General features: G+C 34.0%; 1 protein-coding gene across 1 annotated transcript; it reads left to right on the top strand.

Annotated features, from left to right (window-relative positions):
- Positions 1-11468: 11468 nt before the first annotated feature.
- LOC133204691 (small nuclear ribonucleoprotein Sm D3-like) lies at positions 11469-12505 on the top strand. Its single transcript, XM_061340433.1, has 2 exons — positions 11469-11925; positions 12110-12505. Exons 1-2 carry the CDS (start codon positions 11613-11615, stop codon positions 12187-12189), a joined length of 393 nt encoding a protein of 130 aa, XP_061196417.1. The 5' UTR covers positions 11469-11612; the 3' UTR covers positions 12190-12505.
- Positions 12506-13432: the final 927 nt, after the last annotated feature.

Genomic DNA, 13432 nt, shown 5'->3' on the forward strand with positions numbered 1-13432 from the left:
CGAGAATCAAACCTGGATCTACCGATCACGAAGCGAGTGCGCTACCATGCACTAGGCTACCGCAACCGGTCAACATGAATGCATAAAATCGTTCTACCAGCTGAAACCAGAGGATGATCAAGCCTTTTATACCAGAGGATAATAAAACTAATCTATACCAGAGGATGATAAAGCTAACCTATTCCAGAGGATAATAAAACTAACCTATACCAGAGGATAATAAAACTAACCTATACCAGAGGATAATAAAGCTAACCTTTACCAGAGGATAATAAATCTTACTTATACCAGAGGATAATAAATCTAACCTATACCAGAGAATAATAAAACTAACCTATACCAGAGGATAATAAAACTAACCTATGCCAGAGGATAATAAAACTAACCTATACCAGAGGATAATAAAACTAACCTTTACTAGAGGATAGTAAAGTTAATCTATACCAGAGGATAATAAAGCTAACCTATACCAAAGGATAATAAAATTAACATATACCAGAGGATAATAAAGCTAACCTTTACTAGAGGATAATAAAGCTAACCTATACCAGAGGATAATAAAGCTAACCTATACTAGAGGATAGTAAAGTTAACCTATACCAGAGGATAATAAAGCTAACCTATACTAGAGGATAATAAAACTAATCTATACCAGAGGATAATAAAACTAACCTATACCAGAGGATAATAAAGCTAACCTATACCAGAGGATAATAAAGCTAACCTATACCAGAGGATAATAAAGTTAACCTATACCAGAGGATAATAAAGTCAACCGATACTAGAGGATAATAAAGTTAACCCATACCAGAGGATAATAAAGCTAACCTATACCAGAGGATAATAAAGCTAACCTATACCAGAAGATAATAAAGCTAACCTTTAGCAGAGGAAAATAAAGTTCACCTATACTGGGGGATAATAAAGCTAACCTATACCAGAGGATAGTAAAGTTAACCAATACCAGAGGATGATAAAGTTAACTTATACCAGAGGATAATAAAGTTAAGCGATACCAGAATATGATAAAGCTAACCTATACCAGAGGATAATAAAGCTTGCTCATACCAGAGGATAATAAAGCTAACCGATACTAGAGGATAATAAAGTTAACCCATACCAGAGGATAATAAAGCTAACCTATACCAGAGGATGATAAAGCTAACCCATACCAGAGGATGATAAAGCTAACCTATTCCAGAGGATAGTAAAGTTAACCTATACCAAAGGATAAGAAAGTTAACTTATACCAGAGGATAATTAAGTTAACCGATACCAGAACATGATAAAGCTAACACATACCAGAGGATAATAAAGGTAACATATACCAAAGGATAATAAAGCTTACCGATACCAGATAATAATTAAGCTTATCTATACCAGAGGATAATAAAACTAACCTATACTAGAAGATAACAAAACTAACCTATACAATAGGATAATAAAACTAACCTATATCAGAGTTTAATAAATCTAACCTATACCAGAGGTTAATAAAGCTAACCTATACCAAAGGATAATAAAGCTAACCTATACTAGAGGATAATAAAACTAATCTATACCAGAGGATAATAAAACTAACCTATACCAGAGGATAATAAAGCTAACCTATACCAGAGGATAATAAAGCTAACCTATACCAGAGGATAATAAAGTTAACCTATACCAGAGGATAATAAAGTTAACCGATACTAGAGGATAATAAAGTTAACCCATACCAGAGGATAATAAAGATAACCTATACCAGAGGATAATAAAGCTAACCTATACCAGAAGATAATAAAGCTAACCTTTAGCAGAGGATAATAAAGTTCACCTATACTGGGGGATAATAAAGCTAACCTATACCAGAGGATAGTAAAGTTAACCAATACCAGAGGATGATAAAGTTAACTTATACCAGAGGATAATAAAGTTAAGCGATACCAGAATATGATAAAGCTAACCTATACCAGAGGATAATAAAGCTTGCTCATACCAGAGGATAATAAAGCTAACCGATACTAGAGGATAATAAAGTTAACCCATACCAGAGGATAATAAAGCTAACCTATACCAGAGGATGATAAAGCTAACCCATACCAGAGGATGATAAAGCTAACCTATACCAGAGGATAGTAAAGTTAACCTATACCAAAGGATAAGAAAGTTAACTTATACCAGAGGATAATTAAGTTAACCGATACCAGAATATGATAAAGCTAACACATACCAGAGGATAATAAAGGTAACATATACCAAAGGATAATAAAGCTTACCGATACCAGATAATAATTAAGCTTATCTATACCAGAGGATAATAAAACTAACCTATACTAGAAGATAACAAAACTAACCTATACAATAGGATAATAAAACTAACCTATACCAGAGTTTAATAAATCTAACCTATACCAGAGGTTAATAAAGCTAACCTATACCAAAGGATAATAAAGCTAACCTATACCAGAGGATAATAAAGCTAACCCATACCAGAGGATAATAAAAATAACCTATACCAGAGGATAATAAAGCTAACCCATACCAGAGGATAATAAAAATAACCTATACCAGAGGATAATAAAGTTAACCTATACCAGAGGATAATTGAGGTTACCTCTACCAGAGGATAATAAAGCTAACCTATACCAGAGGATAGTAAAGTTAACCCAAACCAGAGGATGATAAAGCTAACCTATACCAAAGGATAAGAAAGTTTACATATACCAGAGGGAAATAAAGCTAACCTATACCAGAAGAAAATAAAGTTAATCTATTCCAGAAGAAAATAAAGTTAATCTATACCAGAGGTTAACAAGGCTAACATATACCAGAGGTTAATAAAGCTTACCTATACTAGTGGATAGTAAAGTTAACCTGTACCAGAGGATAATAAAAAAAACCTATACCAGAGGGTAATAAAGTTAACCTATACCAGAGGATAATAAAGATAAACGATACTAAAGGATAATAAAGTTAACCCATACCAGAGGATAATAAAGCTAACCCATACCAGAGGATAATAAAGATAACCTATACCAGAGGATAATAAAACTAACCCATACCAGAGGATAATAAAGCTAACCTTTAGCAGAGGATAATAAAGTTAACCTATACTAGGGGATAATAAAGCTAACCTATTCCAGAGAATAGTAAAGTTAACCTATACCAGAGGATAATAAAGTTAACTTATACCAGATGATAATAAAGTTAACCAATACCAGAATATGATAAAGCTTACCTATGCCAGAGGATAATAAAGCTTGCTCATACCAGAGGATAATAAAGTTAACCGATACTAGAGGATAATAAAATTAACCTATACCAGAGGATAATAAAGTTATTCTATACCAGAGGATAATAAAGTTAACCGATACCAGAATATGATAAAGCTAGCATATACCAGAGGATAATAAAGGTAACATATACCAAAGGATAATAAAGCTTACCTATACCAAGGGATAATAAAGCTTACCTATACCAGAGAATAATTGAGGTTACCTCTACCAGAGGATAATAAAGCTAACTAATACCAGAGGATAAAAAACTAACTTATACCAGAGGATAATAAAACTAACCTTTATCAGAGGATAATAAAGCTAACCTATACCAGAGGATTATAAAGTTAACCTATACCAGAGGATAATAAAACTAACCTATACCAGAGGATATTAAAGGTAACCTATACCAGAGGATAATAAAGCTTACCTATACCAGATGATAATAAATGTAACCTCTACAAGAGGATAATAAAGCTAACCTTTACCAAAGAATAATAAAGTTAACCCATACCAGAAGATAGTAAAGTTAACCGATACCATAATATGATAAAGCTAACCTATACCAGAGGATAATAAAGTTAACCTATACCAGAGGATAATAAAGTTAACCTATACCAGAGGATAATAAAGCTAACCTATACCAGAGGATAATAAAGTTAACCTATATCAGAGGATAATAAAGTTAACCTATACCAGAGGATAATAAAGCTAACCTATACCAGAGGATGATAAAGCTAACCTATACCACAGGATAATAAAGCTAACCTATACCAGAGGATAATAAAACTAACCTATACCAGAGGATAATAAAACTAACCTTTATCAGAGGATAATAAAGTTAACCTATACCAGAGGATAATAAAACTAACCTATACCAGAGGATAATAAAGCTAACCTATACCAGAGGATAATAAAGCTAACCTATACCAGAGGATAATAAAACTAACCTATACCAGAGGATAATAAAACTAACCTGTACCAGAGGATAATAAAACTAACCTTTATCAGAGGATAATAAAACTAACCTATACCAGAGGATAATAAAGCTAACCTATACCAGAGGATAATAAAACTAACCTATACCAGAGGATAATAAAACTAACCTATACCAGAGGATAATAAAACTAACCTATACCAGAGGATAATAAAGCTAACCTATACCAGAGGATAATAAAACTAACCTATACCAGAGGATAATAAAGTTAACCTATATCAGAGGATAATAAAGTTAACCTATACCAGAGGATAATAAAGCTAACCTATACCAGAGGATGATAAAGCTAACCTATACCACAGGATAATAAAGCTAACCTATACTAGGAGATAATAAAGTTAACCTATACCACAGGATAATAAAATTAACCTATTTCAGAGGACAATAAAGTTTACCGATACCAGAGGATAATAAAGCTAACCTATACCAGAGGATGATAAAGCTAACCTATACCACAGGATAATAAAGCTAACCTATACCAGAGGATAATAAAACTAACCTATACCAGAGGATAATAAAACTAACCTTTATCAGAGGATAATAAAACTAACCTATACCAGAGGATAATAAAACTAACCTATACCAGAGGATAATAAAACTAACCTATACCAGAGGATAATAAAACTAACCTATACCAGAGGATAATAAAGCTAACCTATACCAGAGGATAATAAAACTAACCTATACCAGAGGATAATAAAGTTAACCTATATCAGAGGATAATAAAGTTAACCTATACCAGAGGATAATAAAGCTAACCTATACCAGAGGATGATAAAGCTAACCTATACCACAGGATAATAAAGCTAACCTATACTAGGAGATAATAAAGTTAACCTATACCACAGGATAATAAAATTAACCTATTTCAGAGGACAATAAAGTTTACCGATACCAGAGGATAATAAAGCTAACCTATACCAGAGGATAATAAAGCTAACCTATACCAGAGGATGATAAAGCTAACCCATACCAGAGGATGATAAAGCTAACCTATACCAGAGGATAATAAAACTAACCTTTATCAGAGGATAATAAAGTTAACCTATACCAGAGGATAATAAAACTAACCTATACCAGAGGATAATAAAACTAACCTTTATCAGATGATAATAAAGTTAACCAATACCAGAGAATTATAAAGTTAACCTATACCAGAGGATAATAAAGCTAACCTATACCAGAGGATAATAAAGCTAACCTATACCAGAGGATAATAAAACTAACCTATACCAGAGGATAATAAAACTAACCTATACCAGAGGATAATAAAACTAACCTATATCAGATGATAATAAAGCTAACCTATACCAGAGGATAATAAAACTAACCTTTATCAGAGGATAATAAAACTAACCTATATCAGAGGATAATAAAGCTAACCTATACCAGAGGATAATAAAACTAACCTATACCAGAGGATAATAAAGCTAACCTATACCAGAGGATAATAAAACTAACCTATACCAGAGGATAATAAAACTAACCTATACCAGAGGATAATAAAACTAACATATACCAGAGGATAATAAAGCTAACCTATACCAGAGGATGATAAAGCTAACCTATACCAGAGGATAATTAAGTTAACCGATACCAGAGGATAATAAAATTAACCTATACCAGAGGATTATAAAGTTTACCTATACCAGAGGATAATAAAGTCAACATATACCAGAGAATAATAAAGTTAACCGATACCAGAATATGTTAAAGCTAACCTATACCAGAGGATAATAAAGCTAACCTATACCAGAGGACAATAAAGTCAATTAACACCAGATTGACAAATCCGGTCGATACCAGAAGACGTTTGTGCCAGCTGATGCAAGTGAATGACAGAGCAAGCTGAAAGCAAAAAGAAGTTTAGGACAGCTGATACAAAAAGGACGTTTATGGAAGCTTTTAACACTACCCGCTTAAAGTCATATTTGTCGTACCAGTATTTTTTTTATAAGTTCGGAAATCCAAAATTAAAAAGATTTTTCTGTAAGTTTTATTACTTTACATAAAGGTAGGATTTTCCTGTAAATTACAAAATTTAAATCAATCGCGTTTCAAAGATATTAAAAATTTAAAACAATAATCGATTTATTTACAGACTCCACATTTAAATAACAACATAACATAAGTCAATTTAACTATAGAAACGTGAGGTTATTCAAGTTCAAAATCGGTGAAAATTTTAATTTGAACGTAAATTACATATATCAATCATGTAGATTTACACTCAATCTCGTATTATTATTATTATATCAAGCTCAGATACGCCATATATAGCTTTCATGTTATTGTATAATTCAAAACAAACATCATCTATACAATCAATGTGATATTCAAAAGCCAGTGATTTCAAACTTGACTGACATTTGTCTCTATGACATGTCGGGAGTCGTGTGTAAACTTGACAGACAGTCGTCTTGTGACGGTACATATTGTCGTTTTGTACATATTGTCGTCGGCGACAATATGTACCTACCCTCACTGCACATATTGTCGTCCATCGGTACATATTGTCACCGGCTGAAAAGTTACACAGGTACATATTGTCGCTGGCGACGTTATGTGCCTCACCCTCACTGTACATATTGTCGCCCCACAAATATTGTTGCTTAAAGATTTCTTTTGTTGTTTTCTTTTTTAAGTAGTTTTGTGAATGTAATCGGTGTGATAATCACACTGACGTGTCTCGTATGCTATTTCATGCAGCGTGATTGTGACGGTACATTTTGTCGTCCTGTTCATATTGTCGCCGGCGACAATGTGTACCTACCCTCACGGCGCATATTGTCCTCCATCAGAACATGTCGCATGACAATGCACGGCAATGCTCCATATAAATATGACTAATCATTGCTTTGCTCTTTTTGAGAAGATAATTTTTAAAAGAATTTTCCCATATACATGTATTCCTATGTAAAACTTCGCCCATTGTGGCCCCACCATAGACCCGGTTTGATTTGAGGATACTTGAATCTGCGGATGAGGATACTTCCATATAAACATCACTAATCACGGGCCTACTGCTGTTCCTCAGTGGTGGATCCAGAAAATTCAGAACGGAGGGGGATGGGTGCGGTTCAGAATTTTTTTGGTCAAGCAAAATAAAAGTCATTTGTTTGTAAAGGTGTGTTACTGTATGTGTTAAGTAAATCATTTAATTATGAAATTTTATCTGTGGACTAAATTGAGAGTATATAAAAGTTAAACAAACAGAATTGACCAAAGCCAAAATTTTTTTTAAAAAATCAAACCACCGGGCGGGGAAGGGGGTTGCGTCGGTGCTACATCTGTCTTTGGTTTTTGAGAAGATTTTTAAAGATTTTCTGTATATATTCTATGTAAAACTTTATCACCCAACGTGGCCCCACCCTACCCCTGGGGTCATGCTTTGAACAAAATTAATTTTGTTTTTGTTTGCTGTTATAATGTCCCTATCGAGAATTTTCTTTCACATGGAGAGATCTCCACTTGCCGGTGGAGGGCTGCAAATTTAGACCTATACTTGACACTCAGGGTCATTGAGCAGCGAGGGATCTTTTTCGTGTCAGCACCTCAAAATTGAACGTACGCTATGTAATAAAGCTTCCACATAAGTATCATCTCTTCTGACCCAGTAGTTCTTAAAAAGAAGATTTTGAAAGATTTTTTTCTAAATATTCTATGAAAAACTGTTGTAGGCACACCCCTCTCCCGAGGGACATGATCTGAATAAAACTGAATTAACACTTCATAATGAAGCTTTCACATCAGTTTAAACTTTTCTGACATAACGGTTCTTGAGAAGAATTTTAAAAGATGTCATAAAATTTTCACTAATTCTTGAAAGATGCCCTTCATTTGAACAAACTTGAATCCCCTTTATCCACAGATGTGTTGTGGCAAGTTTGGTTGAAATTGACACATTAGTTCTTGAAAAGAAGCTGATATTGAGGAAAGTTTACAGACAGACGGACGGTCAGACAAACTTTGATCAGAAAAGCTAACTTGAACTTCCAGTTCAGGTGATCTTAAAATGTAACCCCCAACACCAATTATATCAACACATGATTGTATAAAAGATTAACGCAAAAAATAATTTCCAAGAAATAATCATTACTACTGAACAAAAAAGCTAATACATGTATTCAATCTCCAAGTGTAAATTACAAGAAAAAAACAGGCTGATTTATCAGATATCTCAAGAAGTACGGTATCTTGACATATCACAGTGATGTGCATCAATCCTGGACACAATTTTCTAACCAAAAGGTTTTCTCCCTACAGTATTGCGAGTAACGCTGTCTGTCCCCCTCCTTGAGTGTGTGTGTGTGTTTGTCTATCTCTCTTTCCTTTTTTAAAGTAAATATTCGTCAACACAATGTATCGACGACAATATATGCCGACCTTGACTGTGCATATTGTCGCCGACGACAAAATGTGCTGATGCTTGACTGTACATTTTGTCGTCCATTATATGCAGGAGGAAAGTAAGGCTCGTCTCGGTACATATTGTCGCCGGCTACAATATGTACCGATGGACGACAATATGTGCAGTGAGGGTAGGTACATATTGTCGCCGACGATAATATGTACCGTCATTCGTCTCTATGGCATATCGGGAGTCGTTTGTAAACTTAACAGACTTTCGTCTCTATGTCGGGAGTCATTTGTCGACATTCTCAGAAACCACAAAGACCTTCTTTTAATGAGGTAAAGTTGAAAATCTCTTGTCAGTCTAGAAATCAAATTATACGCTGTTTAGAGATTGATGAAGTACGTCGAGATTGTGTGAGAGTCATAAAGGCTCGTTTTCTGTGGATAGTTTGTCTCTGAAGTCACATATAATAACCATATTGATGAACAGTTTATGTGATTCCGGAATCTCTTTTGCTTCGAAAAGTAAAAAAAAAAATCAACAACTGCTGAAAAACCATAATTATAGTGATGGGTATGTTATTTATGATGAAAAATAAATCAGTGACCACTTTTTCTGCACGTTAAACCAGTTCTTAAAGATACACATGAAGTAAGTATGCCAGCAGAAAAAAATAATTTTGATCTGATTAAAATGACATGGTCATACCAACGAAAATACAGGACTCAAAACTATCGCCCATTCTTCTGTATTGGTTATTAACACCCACCTGTATATTTACTCAGGTCGCTATTTAGCACGGACATGCACGCGTGGAGAACCGTTTTGTCTCATCAAGTAAAATTTAAAAATACTAAAATTTACATCGTATGACTTCGTATTAAGAAATAATTCGAGAAATACATATCTTGAATTCGATAGGCGATGGTTTTCGAGATCGAACAAAAAAATTAAATTGGGATCAGCACTTTGCTTCGAGAGACCGCAGTTCTAGCCACAGAGATACCCCATGGGTAAGAAAAAGGGGGTGAATACCAGAGGGAGACGCTATTTTGTTGGTATTTTGAATTTTAAAAAATACAAATAAAATATTGTGAAATTGGGGATGGATAATTGTTATAGTTTTATAGTAATTTTCACCGTTATTGATTATAACTCTGTTTTGTTTTCTCTATGTGAAATTTTTGTGAATAATGTTTTCTGTGTACACATATAAATCAAATAAATTAATAAAGAAAGCAAACATCTGAATCATTGAAGATCAATCATGAGTGAAATGGAAAATGTATTTTTGTGGCAACTAGTCCCGAAAGGATAAAATGTTGCGTTGGGTCAACTTTATCATTGTACAATGTTTCAAGGGAGACACAGGAGCCTGATTTATGTTGAAGTGTGTCATAAATTGACTTCGGAAAGACACTAGATCAAAAAAACTTGCTGTATTTTATGTATGATGATGATACAATAGCAAAAGATAGATTAGTTCTTGTCCAAATGACAAAAGGTCCTCTCTCTCTCTCTCTCTCTCTCTCTCTCTCTCTCTCTCTCTCTCTCAAACAAATAAACTGTTAGTGAATTAAAATCACAGAATTCTACATTAAAGAGCAGTTCTCCTAACGAAATTTTAGCTGTAAAATAGAATGCTGGAATTTTTTAGGTGTGTGCGCACTTATCTTTTTTTTTACAGAGAGACCGACTCTGGTTTGATAGGTCATAATGACCTGTTCCTGAAAGTTTATCATTGTAGCTATTAGAGAACTAAAGAAAGATGTGAAAGTGATGCCAATGTGTAATTCTCAAAGCATATACATTTGACTGTATTTAATCTTCAAAAAAAGTTGGAACAGTCACTTTGGTCCTACATATTTTACTCACAGAAATTGTTATGTTTTCATACGCTAGAAATATTTAGAAGCAAATTATCAAAATATATGAACATTTGCTTTATTCAGAAAATTAGAACTGGTCCTACATGAAGTTGAATGCTATATATGTTATTACACTCTTTTACGCTAGGAATATTCACTGTAGGTTTCAAATGATATTTTAGGAACAAACTATACACATTTATAAACATACTTTTTCCAGAATTTGCAAATATATAGAGAAAGTAAAGTTAAAATGACCCGTATCTCAAATTTTACGTCACGGATTCCGATTTGTTATTTCATTTTTAAAATGAAAAAAATTAAATTAATGTAATTAAAAAAAAATACATTATACTTCTGATCGATCAATACCAAATTCATGAAAAGCTTACTATAGCAAAATACTTAATTCCCTGTTTCGAATTTTAATACCCAATTAGTGTTTGATTTGGCAAGCCAATTTTTTTTTTAAAAATATATTTTATTTAAACCATTTTGCATAATTAAAACTGTATGTTTATTGCTTTGGTTGCGTCTTGTAAAGTATGATTAAGTTTAAGACAATTAACAAATAAGTTACAATTTAGGTGAAAAATGGCTGATTACCTTTGCTCAGCACGATGCACAACAGATTCTTTTTACTTTATTAATATATAAGAAAAAGTCCTTGATAAAACCAGACAGTGCCATAAAATTGATTTTTAATAATAATAATAAGAAGAAAATCATTTATTTCCGATAAAATCATAATAAAATTTAGTAATCGCTGCGTAGTCTGGGTTTGTAAGTATTGGAAAAGAAAGATAACTCTTCAAAGTTTGCCCTTTATTTTAATTAGTGTCTGGATTGATTACTCTTTGTGTCACTCTTTCGTTTTTTGGCAAATTTTAGCTATTTAAACTTCTGCATGATCTTTATTTATCGAAACTTGAATGATCAATACAATGTGAAAAAAAATCGAATTATTTTATGGTTTAGTTATCAACTACCAAATGCACCGGAAACGTACGGATAGCGTTGGGCGCCATTGTGAGCATCAAAACAAAAGGGTGTTTACAATCAAAGGCCATCTTTAATTTATTGTGGCACTTATTAATCAAATCATAAGTTGGAAGAAAGGTTAATATATTGCAATGTCCATTGGTGTGCCGATTAAAGTTCTGCACGAGGCAGAGGGACACATTGTGACATGCGAAACAACAACCGGTGAAGTTTATCGAGGGAAACTTGTCGAAGCTGAGGATAATATGAACTGTCAAATGTCTGCAATAACAGTGACATACAGAGATGGAAGGGTTGCACAGCTGGAAAATGTGTATCTTAGAGGCAGTAAGATCAGATTTCTAATATTACCAGATATGTTAAAGAATGCTCCAATGTTCAAAAGGGTGCAAGGAAAAGGAGGTTCAGCAAACAGAGGGAAGTCTGCAATTCTACGAACGCAAGGTATGATTACAAGTTCTAACAGAAATGTCAAGCTGTGCAAGTTGACTTACTTGATTAGAAATGCTTCAGTCTCTCTGTCGTTCAGTGGGGTGCTGATTTTTGTTTGGAGGATAATTTGGACACCAAAGATGTAGTAAATTCTTGCATTGTTCCACTGTATTCATCAATGCTTTTTCTATTGTAGCCGCCCGGGGAAGAGGCCGCGGAGGACCAGGGGGGCCTAGAGGAGGAGGTGGAAACATGTATCAGAATCGTCGTCGTTAATCAAACAGACATTGAAATCAGTTTATCTTGTCAGATCATCATGATCATCTCAGACGTTCATGAAATGTGGATCAGTTATACAACCAATACAGTGGTTGTATCGAAGTAGAGTGCAATACAGGAGTATTGTACATTCAATGTTCATTTTCATTTTTTTCATTGAAGACATCCATGTGTGAAAATAATTGTGTCATTCCCAGAGGAGGGAGTTCAAGTTGTACATGTATCATGTTTTTCTTGTCATCTTTGTAGATTAATAATTAAATATGTACATAAAGATAATATTGATTTTTAATAAATGTACAGAAAAATGTAATCATTTTTGAAATGATACTTGCACCAGAACCTCTGACCCAGGAGCAGTGGTTTTGAAGCTGCACCCTTGCTCATCATAAGGATGCACATAGTTTTTATTGAATTGATGCCTTTTCAGTATATAGTATAGAGACCTTAACTCCAGAACCCTTGACTGACCCAAGAGCCCTGAATTTCACAACTTTTGAAGAGACTCCCTTGCTCGTTACATTACCATGCACTTGGATTGTATTCTATACCAAGAGCAGAAAAGGTTTTTGAAGAATTAATGCATTTTCACTAATGACCATTAGAGTCCCAGACGAAGTCCACAAATTTCCCAATTTTGGAAGAGGCACTAATGGTTCCTTTTTTTCTATGCATTTAGTTTGCTAATTATATAGAGAGAAAGATTTATGCTCAATGCATATTACAATCATGCCAAAAATTGACTGCTTGTTACTAAGAAGTAAAGAAAGATTTCTGAAGATTCCATTAATTTTGAATGCCCTCAGGCCCCTGGGGAGGGGGGGAATCAAAATCCCCCCTCCTTACAATAGATGCAATATTGAATTTGGTTCAGCAGTTACAGAGAAGTAGGTGAAAAATTTTCAAAAGTTGACAGAAGACATATGAAAGCAGTAGGTCACCTGAGTGACTTGGGAGCCCACTTTTTGTTTGCTCACCTGAGCTGAAAGCTCATGTGAGCTTTTCTGATCACATTTTGTCTGTTGTCCGTCTGTAAACTTTTCGACTTCTTCTCCAGAACCACTGGGCCAATTTCAACCAAACTTGCCACAAAGCATCCTTGGGTGAAGGGGGTTCAAGTTTGTTCAAATGAAGGGCCACGCCCTCTTCCAAGGGGAGATAATTAAGATTTGGTGAAAATTTGGTGTCTTCCTTTAAAAATCTTCTCGAGAACCATTGGGCCAGAAAAGTTGAAACTTAC

Source organism: Saccostrea echinata, unplaced genomic scaffold (assembly GCF_033153115.1).
Source record: "Saccostrea echinata isolate AGI-Se365-2 ecotype Australia unplaced genomic scaffold, CSIRO_AGI_Sech_v1 ptg000054l, whole genome shotgun sequence".
NCBI classification, from domain to species: domain Eukaryota; kingdom Metazoa; phylum Mollusca; class Bivalvia; order Ostreida; family Ostreidae; genus Saccostrea; species Saccostrea echinata.

What these genes read in the sequence shown, in the direction of transcription:
- LOC133204691 (XM_061340433.1), top strand. Translation starts at nt 11,613, where the DNA reads ATGTCCATTGGTGTGCCGATTAAAGTTCTGCACGAGGCAGAGGGACAC. An exon ending in TGCAATTCTACGAACGCAAG is followed by an intron (nt 11,926 to 12,109) that starts GTATGATTACAA and finishes TTTCTATTGTAG; the next exon opens with CCGCCCGGGGAAGAGGCCGC.